General features: G+C 41.4%; 1 protein-coding gene across 1 annotated transcript in view; it reads left to right on the top strand.

Moving 5' to 3' along the window:
* znhit6 (zinc finger HIT-type containing 6) overlaps positions 1-19,854 on the top strand; it is a 32,146-nt gene extending 12,292 nt beyond the window's left edge. Inside the window, exons 6-10 of the mRNA XM_030432142.1 lie at positions 6,896-6,964; positions 7,120-7,200; positions 9,848-9,928; positions 16,644-16,768; positions 19,019-19,854. Of these exons, the coding sequence (XP_030288002.1) occupies positions 6,896-6,964; positions 7,120-7,200; positions 9,848-9,928; positions 16,644-16,768; positions 19,019-19,371 (709 nt within the window). The 3' untranslated portion in view covers positions 19,372-19,854. The remainder of the gene's footprint in view (positions 1-6,895; positions 6,965-7,119; positions 7,201-9,847; positions 9,929-16,643; positions 16,769-19,018) is intronic.
* The last annotated feature ends 2,160 nt before the right edge of the window (positions 19,855-22,014 follow it).

Genomic DNA, 22,014 nt, shown 5'->3' with positions numbered 1-22,014 from the left:
CTAAATATCACAATCCACAACCTAAACATCACAAGTCACAACCTAAATATCACACGTAACAACTGACTGCAACTGAATGCAAAACCTAAATGGTGTTCTTTTTTCTTCTTTTTTTTTTGATTCCATGTAGAGTCTACAGGGAATTACCATTAAACACCATTAAACACCAAAAGAAGCCATGAGAAAAAATGTGTCCAATCAATGGGGCCATATAGCTGTTTACATCACTCTATTGGTTTGATCGCATTGCACAAATCTACTCGTCAATAAGTTTTTGGAACAGAAGAGGGCCTTCTATACTTGACCTCTACAATTCACTTGAAATATATCGATCACAATCATAATTTGTGAGATGGACGACCCCTTGTTTCAAATGCTAATTTAGCTCATCCAACTTTTATACAGTTATCCTAAAGTTCATACATTTTTGCTCAAGCATGCTAAATTTTTCCTTTTCCTCTTTTTTCTGTTAAGCTGTGAAACAAACCACCTCCTCCTCCATTTCTCTACAGCTTGAGGTTCTGGTTGATCCACTAAAAATCAAGAGATCCTTGCCTGATTGCCTTATCACCCACTTCTTGCTGCAGCTCCTCAATCCTTTAAAGCACTTCGTGCTTTCTGTACGCTGTCATGTTATTGTGTGGACATTACACATAGCCATGCTATTCAGCAAATGTGATCCTATCCAGTAATGAAGACAAAGTTTTTTTTTAGACATTGCTTAGCTTGATGACGTGTTGATCAAACTTCAGTAAGCATGCGTCAACCAAACTTCTTTGGTAAACCAATTCACTGTAGCTGTAATGCCGTTCTTCACACGTCACCAGATTCTATTACAGCTGTGACAGCAGGTGGTACATGTGCTGTTGAAGCAGATTTAGCATGCTTTAGTCATTCTGCATGAAATGTGAAAGTAAGAACGGAGATGTTTTTGTGGCCGTATTTCTGACCTCTAAAACTACTTAAACCTGAACATTGTTTTTTGGCCATCACCAATGGACAATGGTGTTGTCTTGTTTCAGAGTCAAAATATCAGTTATTCTCCACCGTAAAGGTGCAGTAGAGTGGTGCAGTAGAGAAATAAAAAAGTTAGGTACTTTCAGAACCTCAACTAGGTTAATTAACGCAATTTTGAAAAACCTGTTATGTTATTCATCACTGTTCTTCATTGTATACATTTGAGATGAAATATTGCTCGTGATGAATGAATGCTCAAATGGATTAAGGCAGAGGGAGCCATATTTCAACCCATAATTCATGGTGGTAGACGACTGCGTGCGTCACGTCCTACTTTCCAGCAATTAAGTTCAAATGACACAATCAGCAGCAGCTTTAGTCAAATGTTTTTGAAACTCCCTCAGACAAACTTCTGGCTGCCGCTGGCTTGATTAACCAGTGCTGACGCAGGGCAGAGTCTCTGCTGGCTGCCATCAGAGGCAGAGCTCACATCAGAATGGCAAGCAGCAGTTTCATCAGTGTTGCAAACGCTGTCATCACAATTGGCCACAAAGCTGTGGGCTACATGCTGCTTTCTAGCTCTGAGTGAAATTCCCAAACTGTAAATTAAAGCAGCAATCTGAATTTGTTGCACAGAGAGCATAGAAACTCGCCATGTTTCTTGTTTGGTAACTTAATTCTGATAATTATTATTGTAATTATTCCCATGTGTTACATATTTTTGCTCTGGGACAGAAAAATTTCAGCGTTAATGTTTGGCCAACAACATTAATACTTTGGCTCCAGAGGCCGACGACATTGGCAAATATATTGACAACTGTTGGATGGATTACAATGAAATTTAGTACAAACACACATAGTCCCCAGGAGATTATTCTTAAATTGCGTTTCCACCCAAAGTACCTAGAACTATTAGTACCAGTTACAACTTTTCAAAGAACTAAAAGGATCCATCTGTGCTTCCACCATGTTCTGAAGACCCGTGAAGATAAGGCAAATTAGTCCGTTAAACTTATGAAAAAGCAGCAGCTGTTGTTATTGCACACGGCTGTATATCAACAAGTCTTGGACATCGTTGTCAGTCCATCTGTCGTATGCTTTATTTTCTGTTTCTCCATGTTGATGTGTTGTAGCATGATAAATCAAAAACAAATTGGTGGCTCAAATACATTTCTGCATGTACTCAAACAATCACAGTTGTGCAGCGCTGCAAGCTCCACCCACAAAAGGATGCAAGGCAAAAATAAATCCCCCTAGAACTGAATTGAGACCCTGGTCCCTGCAGTTGAAACACACAGAATTGCTCCAAAGGTTCCTAGTCCCTGGGGAATGTCCCTGTCAATGAAATGTGGCTTTTATGATCTGGGTTATCATTTGACTTGCATCGTCTCTGACCAGAAGGTCAACTCTCCACTGGCCCAAACCCGATAGTGGTAAGAATCTAAGAGTAACATCTTTTTGCCCAAGTAATGAGCATCATAGCCTCATGGAGCTGCTAGCGTAGTCAAAGATTAGTCGTGTTCCGTGTATGTACACATGCAGGCTTAGAGCCCACACATGTTCACAGCTTTTTTGCCTTGCTAGAATTGAAGGCAAGTGTGTTATGAGCCTCTCAGAGAAAGCAATCCCATGACTTAAACATTGCTGCTTTTGTCCAGCAGCTGAGTCTCTAGCCAGAACTCAAAGAAGGAGTCTTAACGTACAGCTGCCTGTAATCTCTGTCTCCACTCTCTGTCGTCAATCATCCTCTCTGCCACTCCACCCTCCGAGGTTGTGGATCCAGCCATGGCTTTTTGGGTATTTTGGATGTATTTGTTGTATCTGAGTAGAGAGGCCCCAAAGTCCTCTCATCTGTCCTGTCATCTCATTCTGTAGACAACCACTTGCCACCCAGATCCTGGCATCAGCCTCTGATGGGTAGATACACGGGACACATGGTTTCATATTTTGTGCCATTTTTGTTGGAGCTGTCCAATCCTTAATCTGGCCAGATGGATCTGCTCTGACTGCCAGACCACCAGTCGGGCTTTTCTGCTTTCTAGTGTTAAAGGCACTGCAATCGCTTACTTAATCAACCGTGTGTGAGCACGAGCGAGTTCTTGTTAATGAATTCATCCATCCTCCTATGAGTCCACTTTATTTCTTAGTCTCCCTCATGAATGTAGACACTCGCTCAGACTCAGTTTCAGAGGACAAAGTTGTATCTGTGAAGATTCTGTAAGATGTTCGTTATGCATGTAAAACCTAAAGGGAACTCTTTGTACGCTGACAGTTTTGTAGTCAGGACTGTGAGGCTTTTAAATTTCTTAACGTTCACATTAATATCTGACATGTTGCACCGCTATGTTTCTACAGCAACCAAAATCAAGAAACTGGCCCTAGAGAGGCAATCAGTGTTTTTAGCAAACTCTGTAGCGAAGAGTAAAACAATTGGTATTCTACTCTTAAGTGACGTTTTCCCATTGTATGGGCAGGGATTTGCATTTACGCCAAAACTGGGCTACCTGCTTCAAGGTGTGTCTTAAACTAGCGATGTGCTTGTCCAGATTCCTGTAGTGATATTGAAGAATCACCAGTAACAAAGTTGCTCCGTTAGTTGAGTTATATGCTTCCTATAAATCCCTCACAATGAAAGTCCCCCATTATTAAATCATTCGGAAGCTTTTATGATATGCAGCATTACAGGAAACGTGTTTTCAGCAGCAGTAACTAAACATGACTCCTGGAACAGCTGAAAGCGAACAGGACGAAGCAGTAAAACATAGCAGATGTTCGACAGTACAAACAGGATGGGAGAAACGAAAGAAACAAACATTAGAATCTAGAGCTCACAGTTTTGCATCCAGAGCTGATTGTAAACTGTCCTTGCTACTCATAAAAACAGTGTGGACTCTTAAGAATGTTCTTTGTCGTATGCAAACACAAAACACACATACAGTACAGATTGCCATTCAGTAGCTCATTCATGAATTGATAGATTTCAATAAATCAGTTTTCTCCCTAGAAACAAGCAGTTAATCACTTCTGCAACAATGAAACATGTTTACATTTCTTTCCACTGTATTCTGGCCATGTATCAATCCTATTGTATTTTAGCTAGGCTTAGTGCTTGTAGTCAAACAAGCTGTTTGATGAATAATCCCTCTTGGAGGAGAAAATACCTTCAGTGCAGGCCATGTTAGGTGGCAGATAGCTTATTGCATGGAATTCCTATGAGGCTATAAACCTTTCAGCATGGCCTTTGTGTGGTTTAAGCGTTTAATCTTTGTAAACAGGCGTGATTTCGAGAGGAAATGTACTAGTTGTATTCACAGTTATAAAGTGGAACTACCTTACACAACCAGCTTTTTGCCACAGCTGTCCTTTGTAGTTTAATTGCCTTGCTTAAGGCCCTTCAGCAATAACTGTTAAAGGACTATTAGGCCATGTGTCCTGATATTTTTCTGCAGGTTCTGGTATTCACAGCAACCTTTACTCGCGGTGCCTCTGTTTTGTCTTTTTTATGCTTCACTCTCCTCTTTTTTTCTCCAACAATGAATGATGGCACTTATCCCAGGTATGCACTGTAGCCTTGCCTGAAATGAGTGCATGCATCTTTGGGCAAGCCCCTTTTCCACTGAAAGACATAGTTTCCATTTGCTGTAATGACAGAATAATGGCATCACACCTGGTGCTCCACCCTCATGTGCTTGCGCATACAAACACACACACACCTGCACACGTATACACATGCACAACCTGATGCACTAAAGGAGAAACTCCTAAACCAAAACCGAGCAAACACATAAGTTCTTTTGACTCACGGGTTAGAGGTGTTGGGTACCTCCCACAGTTATGAAGGGAATCCCCTCCCAGCTCCGTGTCTTCTCTCCCGACACTCTCCCCACAGCTTTACCCCTTTCACCCTCTCCTTACAGCCAAGTGGAAACTCATAACCACCTTTCATTGGGTGTTCTGCCAGTTCTGCACATACTTCTTCACTTTTGGACTCCTCCTACCCATCCTGTTTCTGTTTTCAAGTACAAAAAAAAAAAACAAAAAAGACATGCCCCCTGTTGTATAATGCTTCCATCTGGATCTGCAAAATAACCTCACAAGCACCCGAGCCTTGCCTGCTGTCAAAACACACATGTGGCAGTGTTGGGTTGCTCATTGCCAGTGATAATGGAGCTTTTCAGAATACATACTTTATACCTTTGCATTGACTTATTTGAACTAAACTTTTTGCTGGGATAATCATGCAACCTGTCAACAATGATAGCACAGAAGTGAGCATATAAAAACAAAGTCCGAAAAGCAACCATTATTAAATTTGTAATGGTTATTGCTCTGAAACTGTGAAAACTAACAAATACATTTGATGTCAAATTCATATTTCATCTTCAGTCCAAACATGTGCCCATATTTCTCACTGCAAAATCCTCTGATGTGTCTGCATCAGAGCCTTGATGTAGCTGCATCACATTATGATTTGTCCATCAGTCTGCGCTTGATCCAGAGTCAATTATCTACACAGCTGTTGGATAAGTCACCATGAAATGTGTTGCTCACATTAATGGTCCTCAGAGGATGAACTGCACTGGCTTTGGTGATGTGTTAATTTGTTCAGAAGCAGTGTCAAGTTCCAAGTTTTGTCCATTAAATCGTAGATTATTTGTATGTATTTTGTACAACATGTACTTCATGGCTTATCATGGGAGTTTTTGTCTTCATAGTGAAACAAACACCTTTGCTAATGACTAATCTACATGACAACGCTCTGCACAAATGTTCACGAACGGGGTAATGTTTTTAATGTTTCATTTAGTCTTGTTTGCGGGCCGCCTTCCTCAGTTTCCAACTCTCTCCCGGAAGTTATAGCGACCGTCGACCAACTGAAACACACCCTTACCTTGAATAGAAAGGTCAGTGAGAACAGTCCAAGTTTTTTAGATGTTTCCAAAAAAGATGCAGCGATCTTTGTATTACAGATATCAAGAGAAACCTCCAAGTTGTGCTGTAAATCTCTCTTGGTGAGTTCGAAGCCTTAATAACAAGGTCTCCCATATGTGCCTTACAATTAGGGTCGTATGTTTCATCTCCATCCCTCAGATCCATCAAGGTCCTTGTACTCTGATGCAGAACGAGTTGATGAATCAGCTGCAGCCTATATATGGCTAATTCTGTGGTCTTGGTCAACGCGAGTCCTTGTAGTTAGCTTCAGCTCAGTATGTCGAGTATACAACTGTGGAGAGCAGGACTTACTGATGCCTCTGCCAGGAGACTAAGCTCTCTTCCTCAGGGGCAGCAAAAATGAACTTTCTGTTTTTCTTGGTTTTGTCCACAGAGCAGGAATCTCTCTCTGTAGTAACACAAGTATTTTAATGTGTCATATCAGTTACTAGGCTGACAAAATTCAGATTACTCAGAGAATAAAGTTTGAATTTCATCTTATTATTCATATCTCCCAAACTGTTTGACATATTGCATTTTGTTGGCTATTTCTGCATCATGATGACATTACTAGATGTGAACACAGCAGCTGTTTAGGGGCTAAATGTTTGGTTGTAGAGCACGCCCAGCAACCCCTACAAAAAAACCCAACCACGTTTAATAGTTGCTGCCCAAAGCATTACCCCAGAAGAAGTGATCATTATTTGATATCCACCAGCTGGTGTCCTAGTATTGAGTGTATATGTCACGGTCTCCATGGCGACCGTGGTTTATTCACTTACACTCGCACAGTCACACAGATGGACAAGATTTTGGAAGCGGCCAGGCGCATTGTCTCGGAGAGATTAGGGCTGAATCCATTTTATGCTCTGAATTCAAACAAGGACATTTGTGTTCGACTGTGAGAGCAGCGGTGACCTCATCTGTCTCTGTTGAACCACAGGCATCAAGCACTGCTGTTGTTGATAAGCTGAAACTAAAAATGAGCTTTCTGTGTCTTATTTAGAGAACAGCTCTTCATGTGGCACCTGAAGCTCATCTTCCCTCAGAGCAGCACAGAGTTCAGCCAGAGGAGGTGAGTTACACATAAATACATGCTACATATTCTTTGCATTTGATGATATACGCATCAAACTTTCTGCTGGAGCACCAGTGTTTTGCTGACATGATTTCACTTGGTTGGGTGTTAACGTTTACATATTTTCTCTCACATTTTGTTCTTCTTTCAAGGGTGTCTGACAAGCAAACCCTGGAGCAGATCTTGACTCCTTATATCCACCCTACAGAGTCTGACCCTGTGACACGACAAAAGTGAGCTTTGCCTAATAACACTTTGCAAGTTCCATGGGGCACTTTTTAGGGCTGCGACTAACAATTATTCAGTTGGTCTACATGGGAAAATAAATGTCATCGCAATTTCCCAGCTCCCAAAGTGATGTCTGCAAATTGCTTCTTTTGTCCAATGAACAGACTAACCTTTCAAAAACTCTTCATTTACTGTCATAATGATAGAGAAAAGTAGCAAATTATTTGATTTAAAAACATATTTGCAAAAAAAACTACTGAATGATGATAGAAATAGTTGATTTATTTTCTTGCGATAGACCAATTGAAGACTTGACTATACATTGCAGCTCTAGGGCACCAGGGTTGGTCAGTTAGTTGAGAGTGCACTCCACGTACATAGGCTGTAAGTCATTGCCTCGCTCTCTCATCCTTCTTTGTGTCTATCCTTAGTTGTACTGTCATAATAACGCCACGATGAAGTCAAAAGACCATGAAAAAATCGTGTCCCTGCATGCTTTTTAGGCCTGTCCGTAGGGACTTGGCTTAGGGAATTGAAGGTCGCAGGTTCAAGTCCCAGGTTCGTGTGTGTGTGTGTAATGTGGGTGAAAAAAATAATTTCCTAATTTAGGATTATAATAGTATATAAAAAAAAATAAAAAATAATAATAATAATTAAAATAAGCCATACACCTTCTTATTTACCCAACAATCCAACTCTGTCCATGTTTTGTACAGCAAAGTAGGCAGCCAATCACATAGATGAAATTGATGACTTGTGGTGCGTAGAGCTTTGGTGGAGCCTTTGCTGCTTTGGACAGCTCAAGCTTGAGATGTCTCCATATTATCTGCAAATATGTTGCTTTGTCACCAGTCTGTTTAGTTGAGACAAGTTAATTTATTGCCATCAACTGGAGTTCCTGCTGAAACATGCAGCAAAGCCAGAAACCTTACATTGATATTTTATATTCAGTGGTAAAAATTCGACTGCATGGTTGCTTTGATTCAGTCACTCTTCCCATGAATATAAACAGAAAACTTAACAATGTGATAATGGACCGAGAAATCAGCACCAGTTTGATTTGTGGTTTAAAAGTGCTCATAAGTTCAAGGAATAACGACTGCTGCTCAGCCCATTGTTGAGAATGAACAATTTTGCTCTTGGCAACACACGTGATGCTGTCTAGTTACTGCACTCTCATGGCCATAAAAACTGGGAATGAGAGTGGGGGGGGGGGGTGACAAAACTAACTTTCTCACAACAATTGCTGTTGAAAATGCAGAACCAGTGATATCTGCATCATAATTCTAACACCAGTGTGACATACTTTAATTTGCCATTGCATCGTATTGTCTTGGGAATAATACATATTACACTTTGTGTTGTCTAAAACTGTGCAGCCAAGATACTGCCTGATCTATGAATCAGTTGTTAACAGTTGTTCTGTTAACACAGAAGTACAATGACCTGCTCTATGTTAGATTTACTCCCTGTCCTCATCATTCCTTATCTAAAAATACAGGCCATTTGTAACCACGACTGCAGCTTTGGTTTTGATGACCTGTATCAGGTCCACTGTTGCCTGCATGCTAGACCAGAGCCCCTGTAATTAAGTTTGGCAGCAGTGTGTCCAGGGATTATGCCTCAGTTACGGACCAAGTAAAAAATCATTCTGCATGTGCAAGAGCCCTCTTTAAAGAAGGAATGGATCGAGATGCAAAGATAGCTCTGGAGAAATTCATGTCCACCAAGTATTTTCTTTTACAAATTGTACTCCAAATTAAAATTAGTTGCAGAGTGTGAAAGAGTATGAATTCATTTATCACTCTGCTGATCCGTGCGACCACACTTTGTCACAATTATGTTCAACTGGAATGTGAGTGTCTCCCATGGAGCAGATGAATAGGTGGAACAGCTTGTTTTAACAGGTTCAATCTATCTCAGCGCAACTGCGGAGAAATATCAGTAGGTGAATTTACAAAAGCTGTTATTCAAAGGTCATTTTCTATCTTCACTCACACTGGGTTCAGCTGAGCTCTCTCCGTGTCACTTTCCTGCATTTATCTTTGTCATTTTGCTCTCCCTTCACTTTCTTTTTAATCTCCCAGGCTTGTGTTTCTCCCAACATGAACTGCGGTCTTTGAACAAGGCAGGGTCTTTGATTGCAGAACACTCAATATTTCTAATCTGCACCTCTAACAGAACAGCGATCTGACTCCTTTGACCTATCCCTTTGGATTGATAACAGTCAGCATTAAGCAGTCTACTGTAAAACCGACAGCAGGAGCATATTGTAGACTGGTGAGCGTCTTTAAAAAAGACACCTAACTTGGTTCAGTGCCAACCTTTTAGACGCAGCTTCTGCTTAGTCTAGATTCAAGTGAGTGGGGTTTCACTCTCCATGGCCTATTGGCTGTTTCTAGCAGGCACTGAGGATTGCTCCTTGCGCAAGAAGCCTGTACATATATCAGTCAGCATACCAGACAAGTGTACATTTGGGTCTCTCCTGTGCTACACTCAATGAGCTCTTTGTGTTTTGACCTTTATGGTAGCAACCTGAGGGAATTCTGCACAGTCTGTGTTCCCATGTGTTTTTTTTTTATTGTCCTTTGTGAGGGATTAGGTTGGAGTTGCGTATCTAACCTCCTGTGTCAATGTGGATTTCTGTTTCAGGTTGAAGATGTATGTGAACGCTCCGTTTGAACATGTTAAAGTCTTCATGAAAGCAGAGGGGAGAAAAGCAAACTCTGTGAGGTGAGATTTACTTTTTAACTTGTCAACCTATTTCAGTTACCATAATCGATATTATGTGATATGTCCTTGATTTCCATAGGGGAACGTAGTTTTGCTTTCTATCTTTATGTAGTAGCATCGACATAAGGACAGAAAGCAAAACTATTTGACTCCTATGGAAATATCTGCCCTGCTTGGACTTGGCATTACAGAAACTTGATTCCTAACTGCATTTAGGGATGAAAAATAGCCAAAATACTTTTCTTAAAATATGAATTTAGTTATTACAGAACTGTAGTCAGTCTTAGGTTAGAAATCCTAAATTAGGATGGCATAGACAGTGTACTAGATTAAAAACTACCTGACTTGGCAGCACCACTGTTGTTAGGTCTGTATGGCAGTGGTAATAAAGATGGGGAGCAACTTGAACTTTGAAATATTATGACTGAAACATCGCTCAAACTGTAACGTCTAGTGAAGCCAACACTGTTGTTAGCCTGTTGAAGAAGCTTGTCACTCTGCTCTGTGTGAGCGGCTGCCCGATGTGAGTAGCGGCAACACAACTTGGACAAACCATGTACAGAATAGCAGTAATAGCAGAAATGCGTTACTTTATGATTAGTTACATTTGCTAATTCTCTAAGATAACGACTACAAATGTAGACAAAACAAAACCGATGATGATGTTCATCCAATATTTGTTTTTCAATAGAAACGCTTTGCATGAGACGGAAAAGGATCCCATGAATTTGGTTACTAAAGAATTGTATATTGTATTGAAAGATTTGTACTACTACAAAAGTATTAAACAAGCACTTATTACAGACAAATACAGGATTTAAAGATAAGATAAAGGGTTTATATTGATCTGAATTTGTACAAAATAAAATGGAGGGCACTTTTTCACCCCTCTGAAGTACGTCAGCATCCTGTCATAGCTCAGGCATCCTGTCTGTGACCGTACTGACCGTTCACTTGGATTTGCCACTCATGATTGATTTATTCAGCATGTTTGAAATGGACATAATTTGTTTATGAACATGACATCACTGACTTGTAAATTCCTGCGAAGCTACACAGAGTTTTGGCAGCGATGCCTCTGGGTTTTTTTTCTCCTCCGCTTTTCACTTTTATTACAACATCGAGAATGCCATCGATCAATAAAATTCTTCACAACTTTTATATACATCTTCCATCTCTTACTCACTCTCTGGAGTGGATGTTTCTGTTTCCGATCTGTCCATTTTTTGTTTTTTTTTTCCATGGGAGTCAGAGTTGCCTCGCCTACTTTCAGATTCTTTGGCTGTCCTCCATTTCCACTTAGTCATGGAGTGAATGATGATTCTCCGTGCTCATAATCATTACCCCCCCGGCCAGCGTGAAACGTCATGAAACCTTGTAATACACACGCTCCTTCTGCTTTGCCCGGTGCACTGGCTGCACACACTTTCTAAGCAGATAAATTATATTTTATGGCAGCATATAGAGAGGGATTAATAAGAGATGAGTGTAGCGATATGACACCCAAGATTTAGCTTTAGCTGCTAGGCTGTCTCCTTTTTAACCTCGTACGAATTTAATGAAAGTTTGAATACTTTTAAATGTGTCATTAGCTCTGATGCCACACACCTTTTACAGCGTGATCCTCGTAATGACTGCCATTACAAGGTACATTATAAGGCTGCATAATCACATGTTAATAATATATAAGGCTCACAGGGCCATAAAGTTTATACATATTTTCAACCAGAAAAACTGATTTGACGATAGCTCGATTGAAGACTGCTCAGATTATGCTTCTGCTAATACAATGTGAAGAAAAAAATGGGGAGAAAAATAATATATTTTCAGATCAGGACGGTCTCAAACAAAGACAAAATGATGATATGCTGGAACTGCAAGTAGTACACTGTGTAGTACAATGTATTTGCAGCTGGGTCTCATTAAAGTTTCTGTATGATTAGCTGTTGCATCTTCTTGCTATGTTTAATCCACGTCCATGTTTAATTTCAATGATATTCATGTGCTATACGAATGAAGATTATTACCATCAAACACCACACACACACACACAAGCCACACATTTGACTCCCTGAATGTTATGCAAGTCTGACCCAGAAAACAGAGATTGTGAAAGCATGATTAACACAGGGGGTTTCTCCTCCTTCTCACACACATGGAAAGTTACTCTGCCTGCGAGTAGACTTATCTCCATTTGTAACTATCAGTAATGACATAGAAGATGCTTATGATAGAAGGAAATTTGCATTTTGATGAGGTGCTTAAAAGAATAATCAAAATAGAAAGACAGAATGGACTTACTTGGACTACATGGAAAATGTTTCTCCCCGCACAATGGCAAACATGCAGTCCGGATCAGCTGGTGCTTAAACGCAAAAGCGTTTGTCACTGATCAAACTTCTAAAAGGGTTGGTGCAATAACTTCAGGAAAAGGTTTTTTACCAAAGACGGTATGATAACTAGATGAAGCGTCTCCATCTGAAAAGTGAAGTCAATGCGGACAAACCTTAAATCTGATTCTTTCAAGTGACTCTGCTGGTTGCAAGAAGAAGTCAGAGTGTTAGCTTATGAGAAAATGACTCCACTTCTCACTTGGTTTATAATGAGTTTATGGTCTCAATCCCAAGTTTCAAATCTCCTTCAGTATACAACACGATGTCCATTTTGTAAATTATGGTCCCAGTTAGAGTAAAATAGATGATAACACAGAGCATGGATACCTTGTGTGTGACATTTTGGTTGACAAGCACAGCATGCTCTCAGATTCTCAGTCAGATCCAATCAGGATATCCTCCCCAGCTCAAACCTCTCATTCCCAAAAAAGTGACTTCTGGCTCCATAAAACTATGATGACTACGCCCGTAATCAAACTCGAGGCTTCCAACAGTTGTCCACAGACCATCCACAGTGGCTGGTTCCCCTATTGATTTTATAGTCTGTTTTATTCCTGACTGTTAGCTAAAGCAAGGAGTGTAATATAAGTCAATTAGCTAACCAGTCGTTTTTAATCTTTAAAGAAGCATTTGATCAAATGAAACATTTTTAAAAACGTGTCAATCAAGAACTAGAATATCCATTCAACTTATCATGGTTTTGAACTCGACCATTATATAAAATACTGGAAAAAATTGGGCTATATGCTACAAGTGCCAATAAGATAAAACCCATGACAAATGCTATTGAAAGACCCGCTTCCTGTCCAGTCACATCAAGGGGGAAGAGGTACACAAGCTCAGGCATTTCCTGTTATTGACTGTGAATTGTTTTATTAAATGAGTCACAACAACAATCGGAACACAAATTCCAGCGAAAAATTTGATAAGTGACTCTGAACAGCTATTATTCTGAGCCAGTCACCATCCTGAATCAGCCTCTGGAGAAAGAATGTTACGACATTGACTTGTCAAGTCTGGCATAATTGCCAATTCAGTGGAATAAGTCTCCTCCTGTCTATCCCTTAGTAACCTTTTCCTGTCATACCTTAATAGCTCTGGGGATGAGGTGCATAATGAAGGACTGTTAGGTAATAACATAATTCAAGTGTTTATTGTCAACATTAGATTGAGGATGGATGAATGGAAGTAGAGTGAAATTAGCATGCCTATCCAAGGGGAAATAGGTGCAGTTACATAACAGGAGCAGAGCTTCAGAATATAAGTTTTAATCAGAGGAGAGGCTCCCAACAGTCTGAGGCCTCATACCATTATAGGAGTTCCAGGTATTGTGACCACAAAGGGACCTCCCTCCACATTATTGATAATAATTCAGTCTTAGAAGAAACCCCCTAATTTTGTTAACTAATGTATTATTAATGTTATGAAGTCGTGGTCAGCAGTAGTCATGGCTACTTACAGGCCATTTGCCAAGTCTAACACAAAGGGTATGACTGCATGTTTGTGTTGTTGAATGTCTCCGGGAATATTAACCAACTCCAATAAGGGAGCTCTTGTGCTAAACTAAACATCACTGAGTAACCAGTCAACATCCTCTTACTGGAAAAGAGAGTTTGCATCAAGGGATCCATTCACACCCTTCTTGATGTTTGTTGGTGTTATTTTTTTTTTTTCAATGTTTGTTTTTTATTCCTTCCACTCCTGAGATCCAGTGGATGCCCTTTTCTCCTTTCCCTTACCTCTTCTTTTCCACTCAGCCAGCCAAATCCCTCAGAACATCTCTGCCTGTTGACTTGTCAGATGTAGAGATGCTGTTTTTACTTTTGCACCTATAAAGAGGAAACCTGTTTGTGTGCTTTCTGTCTTTTTTTAAACCAGTGTTGTGGACCTATCAGACAGTGATGCTCCTGTCCTGTCCAAGCAGTGCGATCTGCTCTCCCTCAGCTTGCCCTCTGGCTTTGTGCAAGTTTGTTTCTGTGCAGCAGATGCCTCCTCAGGACTCCTGTAATGCTAGATTTGTGTTTTTTTGGTATTTCTTTTTTACTAAATTAGCAAGGCAGTAATGGCAGCAGTGTCACACCTCTGGAACCGAAAGTTGACTGTTGCACAGACGCATCCAACCAAAAGGCGGTAATTTTAATCTTGTCTAAATGAAGCTAAAAAATTTTGGTAATACTCCTTTGTCTACCTCCAGTTGTAATGGCAATTGCTGTGTCAAGTATCCGTGATCCGATGGCTGGCAGAGTCAATTGTCAATCCAAAAATTCATAAGCCTACTAAGTATTCCATAAGGTTAATCCTGCGGATGGTGGTGGATGGCCTTTAGATCAAAGGAACGATCAAATGACATAGACTTGGGATTATAATAAATCTAGGTATCATGATTTCTGGGGTTTGATATTGTCACATCAACTTCAATTGTTATAAATTCAGTCTTTGGCATAAACAGAAAATGCATCTGTCAAGGTCTGATTTATGCAATGACATTGCACAACATTTATAAATGAAGCCTGGTTCTGTCTGTCGTTGCCCAAGGTTTCAACACTCAGGACACTGTGTCCTGAAACAAGGAAAAGTTTCATAAAAAAGCTGACATGAAGAATTACCAAGCCGTCCTTTAAGCCTTTTTGCAGCCGCAGCCCAGCAGCATGCATGAGTGTCCAAAATCACCATGAACTGAAACAGTTACAGTGAGGCAGTTTCACCAGTTTTAACTAGTTGATAGCCATTGACATGTCAGTTTTGCACTAAAGTCATCTGAATTTTCTGCATTGTTATCACAGTAGTGCCTATTCAATGTCAAAATAACTGTCTTTTTGTCCTCACACCTTACTGCTGCTCCATCCTTGGTGATGGGTCAAAGCAACGGAGGGGAAAACAATAGGAACCTCCCTGAAGAGAGCACTAGTCTCACCCTCTGTTCTGTTCATTCACTAGAACACTATATAGAGACCAGATGTGTGCGTGTTCTTGGCTGAGTCATCCAGCCGTGTTTCTAGAAATGGCAAGAGCTGTAACAATCGCACCGACACCACAGGGAGCCGCGGTCTGCTCTGCCATCTACCCCTTTTTCAGTTGTGTTGTTCACAAACACTTCTGTTTTAGTTTAGCTTGTATATTAGCAAAATAAAAAATATCCCTGAACATTAATTTAATACAAGCTGGTCATAAAAACAAATGAAATGGAAAGCGCATTTGTCTGGCATGCACATTGCAAAAGGATGCAGAGTATAAACCCTTTCACCACTTAACCTCTGACCTCATCGATGGTGCCTTTTTTCCTCCCATCTTAGAATCCACGTTCCAAATATCTTGTCCAGTTTTACATGGACTATTTCTAGCTATGTGATGTGGGGATGTGCTGTAAATATCCTGCAGCCATTTGTTGCACTGTGGCAGGATATTTCCTGTGTGTTCTGATACCCACAGGCTATCGCTTCTTTCCTTTATCCTGTCCCGCAGGAAGTGGCAGCACATATTGCTGTTTATTTGTGGGCCTATGCGGCCTATGATCTTCAGCCCACCTAAGAGAGACTCTTTCAGGAGGGAGGGCTTCTTGGCGGCCGGCCCGCCAGCAAAGACCTGTAAATGTCACATTATAGCAGAGTGCTTTGATTGGCTTTGGGAGTGGGTGTCTACCTGGGCGGTTCTGTCTGTGTGTGCTTTTAGCAAAATAAACAATGGCTCAATGATCTTCAGTCTGGCACGGATTTGACAGTTGGAGGGGATGGTGCCAGTGACTGTATACATCCAAAATATATGATGCGTCGTACTTTGGCGATGACAGCCTAAGCTGGATGGTTCTGAATCTGTTGAGTGTAGGAGCAAGCCATACCTCCCAAGAATCCAGTTAACCATTTAGTCTGGTGATTTATGACCGTCCCTAATGCATGACAGGACTACTTAGAGACAAGACTAGACTGATGTCATCTCACACAAAGAGCTAGAGGAGGGGTAGGGGAGTCGCTTCGTGTGCTTGTGAGGGATGCTGTTGATTCTTGGTAATGGCAGTTTCCATCTCTTGACACGAACACCAAGCAGGATCTACAGTGTGCCAAGCCCTGACTCCAATCTCTATCAATCCTCAAATGATTCTCAGCCATCAACGTGCCACAGGCGGCTGGAAATACAGAGCTACAGTGCCAGTTCAAGAGTTTCAATAAAAGTGGCCATCTTTGGTCCATCTTTGTCGCTACCTAGCACCTAAAAACTCTTGGAATTGCCTCGAACCAGGCGAAAAACACAATTTTCCGCTGATCACTGACATGCCTTGTAATCATCTCTTTGTGTTGTTTCTGCCTTCATTTTATCTAAAAATATAGGTACAATGAGTTGGACATTCACAAGAGCCTAAGGGACAACCTCAGATACAAAATGCTGATTGAGTATCCTGTGCTGCATGTCGTACTGAGAGATCATTGGAAGGAGTATCCTCAGAGAGGACCAGGTAAAAACCCTCATCTAGCTTTAAATGTCACAAAATCCTGTCCTGATTCCTGCACCAACACTAACCCACTAATGCTTTATTTCTTCATCACTATCTTCACCTTAATGCTTCCTTTGTCATGTGTGTTTTCCCGTAACTAAACGAAACGGTTGATGTACGACATGAGTCAAAACCCCATGTCGCCCCATGTCACCAGCCCCTCTCCATTTCCCCAATTCCAGCAGCATTGTATCATGTCCTGGTTTCTCCAGCTGAGACTTTCAGACTCCCCTTTCACTTATTTTTCACTATGGCAACATGCTACCCCAACGGAAATGAGGGTGTTCTGCACAGTATCACACACACCAGCTCAACCTCAACGGCGACCGTGTCCAAAAAGAGGATCAAACATGGCTTACTGTTGAACAGTGACCTCATGAGTTGTAAAATGACAGAAGATGAGAACACGGGAGATCAGTCCGTGGTTTTTCTCACCTGCCCGTCGGTCTCTTCTCGTGCCGCTCGTTTAGGCTTGTGACAAAGTCGGACTGCACATCATAAAGAGTGATTTGCTCACAGTGTGTTTGAAATGTGCACATGTCAGTAGGGTTGGTATGGTCACAAAAGACCACATTAACCCAGTATCATTATATTGTCAGACCCAGACAGGCTGAACGAGGAGTGAGGTCATTTTAGTCTGAGCTTGTGTGTGTTGTTCACTGATAAGGCCTTGTTGTCACGCTGTTTTGCTATAAAGTTGGCCATAGAAACATCCTGATAATTGCACGCGCCATGGCCCGGGAAGCTGGGCAGGAAGTGATAAAGGGCAATCAGACACTGTGACAGCAGCACATCCAATGAAGATGAGGTAATGTTAAGGGTCTAGCAGTCTGCAACACATGCAGCTGGTCAGTATTGTGGTTTTAAACAACAGTCACCAAGTCAAGGCCCAATCTTTGACCCTGAACCAGCATCTCTTTGATGATATTTTTACCTTGCTGATATTTGGGTCCCATTGTTAAATGAGCCATGTCACTATGCCAAGTGTAATTACCTTTTTGTAGGGAGAAATTGTTTAACTAATAAGTTGGAAATGTTCTCTTTCACGTCCCTCCAAGTGTTACCAGTGAGGTGACCACAGGCATCTGTTACTGTTAGCTTCGTCAGTATTCACACCTTTAATTCTGTGACAGTACTCTACATCACAGTCACACATTTGCAAAATGTATGTTTTTCAGATAGTTTGGCACCTAAGAATTGATTTGGCACAGCTGCTCTGTTGTTTTCAGTAGTGCTGGGTCAGGCATGTGTGAGCTGACCAATCAGAGTAGAAAGGGTATTTGGGAGTGGCGGGCCTTAAAGAGACAGGAGGAAGAATAGCTGCTCTGTAGTCAACCAGTAACTTCTCAGCAACTCGCATTGCGTCTCCTCAAAATGTTCCGCCATTTTCGAAACTTCTTTTCACGTCCTGAGCTCGTGTCTCACTTAAACATTGCTACACTGCCCCGCTACAATAACCAGAGGTACTGCTCCATTGCTCTGTATCTGTAAGCTATAAGAAACCATGCAGAGATATGGACAAAATGAAATGATGCTGTAAAATGTGTGCTGACCTTAGTGGTTTTTGTCAACATTAGACTGAAGCAGGTCTGTATGTGTTTTTTGTAGTCAGTTGAGAATTCACTGTTAATCTACCAAAATCTCATCTGGTTAAAACATTCCAAAATCTATGTTCCCTGCCCAGGATAAATGGTTAATGGGAAGCAGGCATGGCTTTTCAATCGTGTCTCGTGTTATAGCACAAATAATAAAAGCTGAATTACATTAATCTTCTTATTTGGGCTCAGCTGGAAAACTAATTTCTCGGATAGAGGCAAAAAATGTGTTGGCAAAAGTCTAGGAGGTTTAAAGGTTTAAAGAATTTCCCGCAAATGGACCGAGGGAAGTAATTGGGTATAATTCACAATTATTGTTATTACGTTATTTATTCTGCAGTCTTTCTTTCACACGTCTACCCTTCTTTATTGCACATCTAAGTTTGGCACGCTGCATCACCTGGAAACCAGCATGGAGCCTAACAATAGCATCATCCAACTGTCTGCACTGTCTTTACTCTCACTGTGTCTGTTTAAGCGTGACCCCAGCTGTGCATTTGCCCACCCTGATTACTTGTGTACGTCTGTGTTGGAACATGTAAGAATTCACTGTTGCAAGAGCCATGTTTAATCATGTTGTTTTTTTTAATGCACTCATGGGGTCATATTGTTTCAGCTGAACCTGTGTCAGCCTGCAGTAGTTGTGTAACTAAGAACAAGGGGGTGGACCAAAAGAGGGAGGAAGTGACCAAAGTTTCACCATCCCAAAAAGGAGCTCGCACCCCGGGGGGAACCGACATCTGGACAGGAACCCCAGAGACCAGCCCCGAAACTGAACCCCCACAAGAGAAAAGAGCCAAGAGAGAAGCCGGGCAGGAAGAGCCAGAGGAGGGAGAGATCGTAGACAGTGGTGATGAAGAGGAGGAGGAGGAGGAAGGAATTGGCGTTGATACCTCGTGTGTTAAGAGCTGTGATGGTGCCAAAAGCTCTGCTAATGAGCTGATTAAAGATGAACCAGCACACAGTTAATGTTGAAGCTGGCGTGATTGAACACAGTGACATTGGCAGGGCTCGGTGTGTAAATTAGACCATCACCGGGTTCACTGACGACAGTTCGGCTGCCAGAGAGAGTGCCGAGGTCAGCATGACTAAGGAAGACGCCGTGGAGAAGCCGAGGCCTGTTCATACCCGTCACTGTCATGATGACAGTGAGTCAGCTAAGGCTGCTGACAGCTGTGTATTAGAATGAGAACGCCCAGATGTTCAGCAGGACATTAATTCGGAGGCAGACATATCTGACAGGAAGTCATTAATCTTGTGTCAGTGTGCAGTGGACCGGTGCAGCCTGACAGTGTTTTCAGTTGTTTTCTACAGATTGTTTTAAGAAAGAACACTGGTTGTTTTGTATGTGTGTCATTGTTTGTAAGATAAACATTTCAGTGTCAACATGTATAATTAAGATTTAGCTGATCTGTCTGAAACATTCTTTAATAAAGATATTTTTTTTGAAAACTTTTTGTGTTTTTGTCACATCTGCGGTGGTACTGCCACTAGTATCAGGCCAAACATAACAAATGTGTCAATTTTAGTTCATCTTATCCATTGGTTAGCTGTTCTGGATTTGTGTTCACCATCATCACACGTCATCTATTAATAATGATCGTGTTGTATGTTAGAAAGCTCCAGAATGCCTTTTAAATGCACTTTGAATTTTAATTTCTAATACAAGAGCGATGAGAAATCACAGGCATGTATGTTATTTTTTTCTATTATCATTTTTTATATAACGCTCAGCAGTTAAAGAGGAGTCTCGAAACATTACTCTCAAATGTACACATCTTTGTTTCAAACACTCATTAGGTAATGCGTGCATCTGTTGACTGTTTGTTTTAATGGAACAACTAAGGGAACCAGCCCCACGCTGTGCCCCCGTCACTTCTGAAGTTCAACACGTTTCTGTTGAGCTTCACTCAGCCCATTAGTCTCATTTTCCATCGGCTAGTAAAAGTTAATGTTGACATGCTGGTTTTTCTGACACCTCTGGGGTGTCTCCCCATGTGAACGTTCTCCACGCAGCGTTTTCTTACCTAATGTTAGTTTATTACGACGACACAGTGCCAGTAATAACTGACAGTATGGCTCGTTGGTGGGGCCTGTGTTTATAGATGTGTTTTTATAACCTCTGCGAACCTCTTTTGGATGTTAACCCCCATGGATGGGCGCTCTTTGATGTCTGGCCTGTGATGACGCATTTTCCACCCTTTTGCAGTCAGAGGCAATGATCTCACATCTGACTGCGCATCCCTCGGCGAGGGGCGACACAGAGACCCCTCTCTCATTTACTCCCGGTCATTAGTGCAGTTTTTAACATCCATGTTTAAGTTCTGCCATGAATTTTGGAACATTTCGTTTATTTCCAGCTTGCTGAATAAACACCGGCCCAAAGCACTGCTGGACTTGAGTCGTTTTCTTGGACCTCATGTGTACCGTGTTCAGAAAAATGTGCTAAAAATGGGGTGACAAGTTTAACCACACAGGTTTGTCAGGATAGTTTTTGTCTCGGATTAGATGAGAAGCCTGATACCACTCATCATAGAAGCCTGTTTAACACACGGCTACAGCCAGAAGCTGGTTAGCTTAGCATAGCAGGAAGACTGGAAACAGGGAAAAGGCTTGCCTGCTTCTGCCAGAATTCACCTACCACTACAAGAAATAGCCTCCCACATACTCTATACACTTCAGTTATTGTACGGACTAAATAAAGAAGATGTATTGTTTTACTTTGTGAGCACAGAGGTGCCATGATGTTGAATCCCCCCCCCCCTCCCCCCCATTGAGTCTCAGTGTCCTCCCTCCAGGCGTTTGACATTTCAGGAAATATGCTGTTTCTCAGTTTGCCTACAATCAGCCTCCTCTCTGCAAGTTACGGACTTGTATGGAAAAACTTCAACATGGACATAAACCAATGAGGTGTCTGTGTGTCCTCCCTCAACAAGGGGGAAAACAGCTGCTCTGGTTCCGTATGAAGGTATAAGCACCCACATACCAGCAAGGCTGAGTTCAAGAATTTAAACAATATATCTTGTCTGTTTCGTACATACAGTAACTTCAGTGTTTGGGCTGTTTCTTATATTTTTAGATGGGCAGGGGGCAGCTGTGGCTCAGGAGGGAACGAGGTCGTCCACCATCCACCAAACTTCCACTAGAAAAGCGCGATATAAATGTAGTCCATGATTGCTGTGTAATATTTATCGGACAGATGTGACAATAGGAATAGAGCAAGACAGCGAGGTGAATAAGCCCATTTCCCAAAAATGTCAAACTGTTCCTTAAAACGTGAAAAGAGGATGCTTCCTCCTCATGTCAGGCCTTCACAGCGTTAAGATTCCAAATCTATTGTCCATACGGAATCGAAAAACATACATATCTTTAAAATATAAACCTTCTGAGCAGACTAATCCACTGTTTAGCACTGCGTTGAAGCGTATGTAAGATATCGCCAAGCGAATGAAAGTATAGTGCGGTTACCTCTGGTGCCTCCACATGTGCTCCTTCTTCTGTCGTGGCTCTGCCTGTGTTGAATTACCACCCATTTTATTTTAGCAGTTTTCTTAATTCTCTATCTCAATAAAGTTACTCAATGCGACCGCACAAAAGCTCTGCCTCCGTTTC

Source organism: Sparus aurata, chromosome 11 (assembly GCF_900880675.1).
Source record: "Sparus aurata chromosome 11, fSpaAur1.1, whole genome shotgun sequence".
Classification (NCBI taxonomy): domain Eukaryota; kingdom Metazoa; phylum Chordata; class Actinopteri; order Spariformes; family Sparidae; genus Sparus; species Sparus aurata.
Note: the sequence above shows the minus strand (reverse complement) of the source record. Positions and strands in the feature narration are given on the sequence as shown.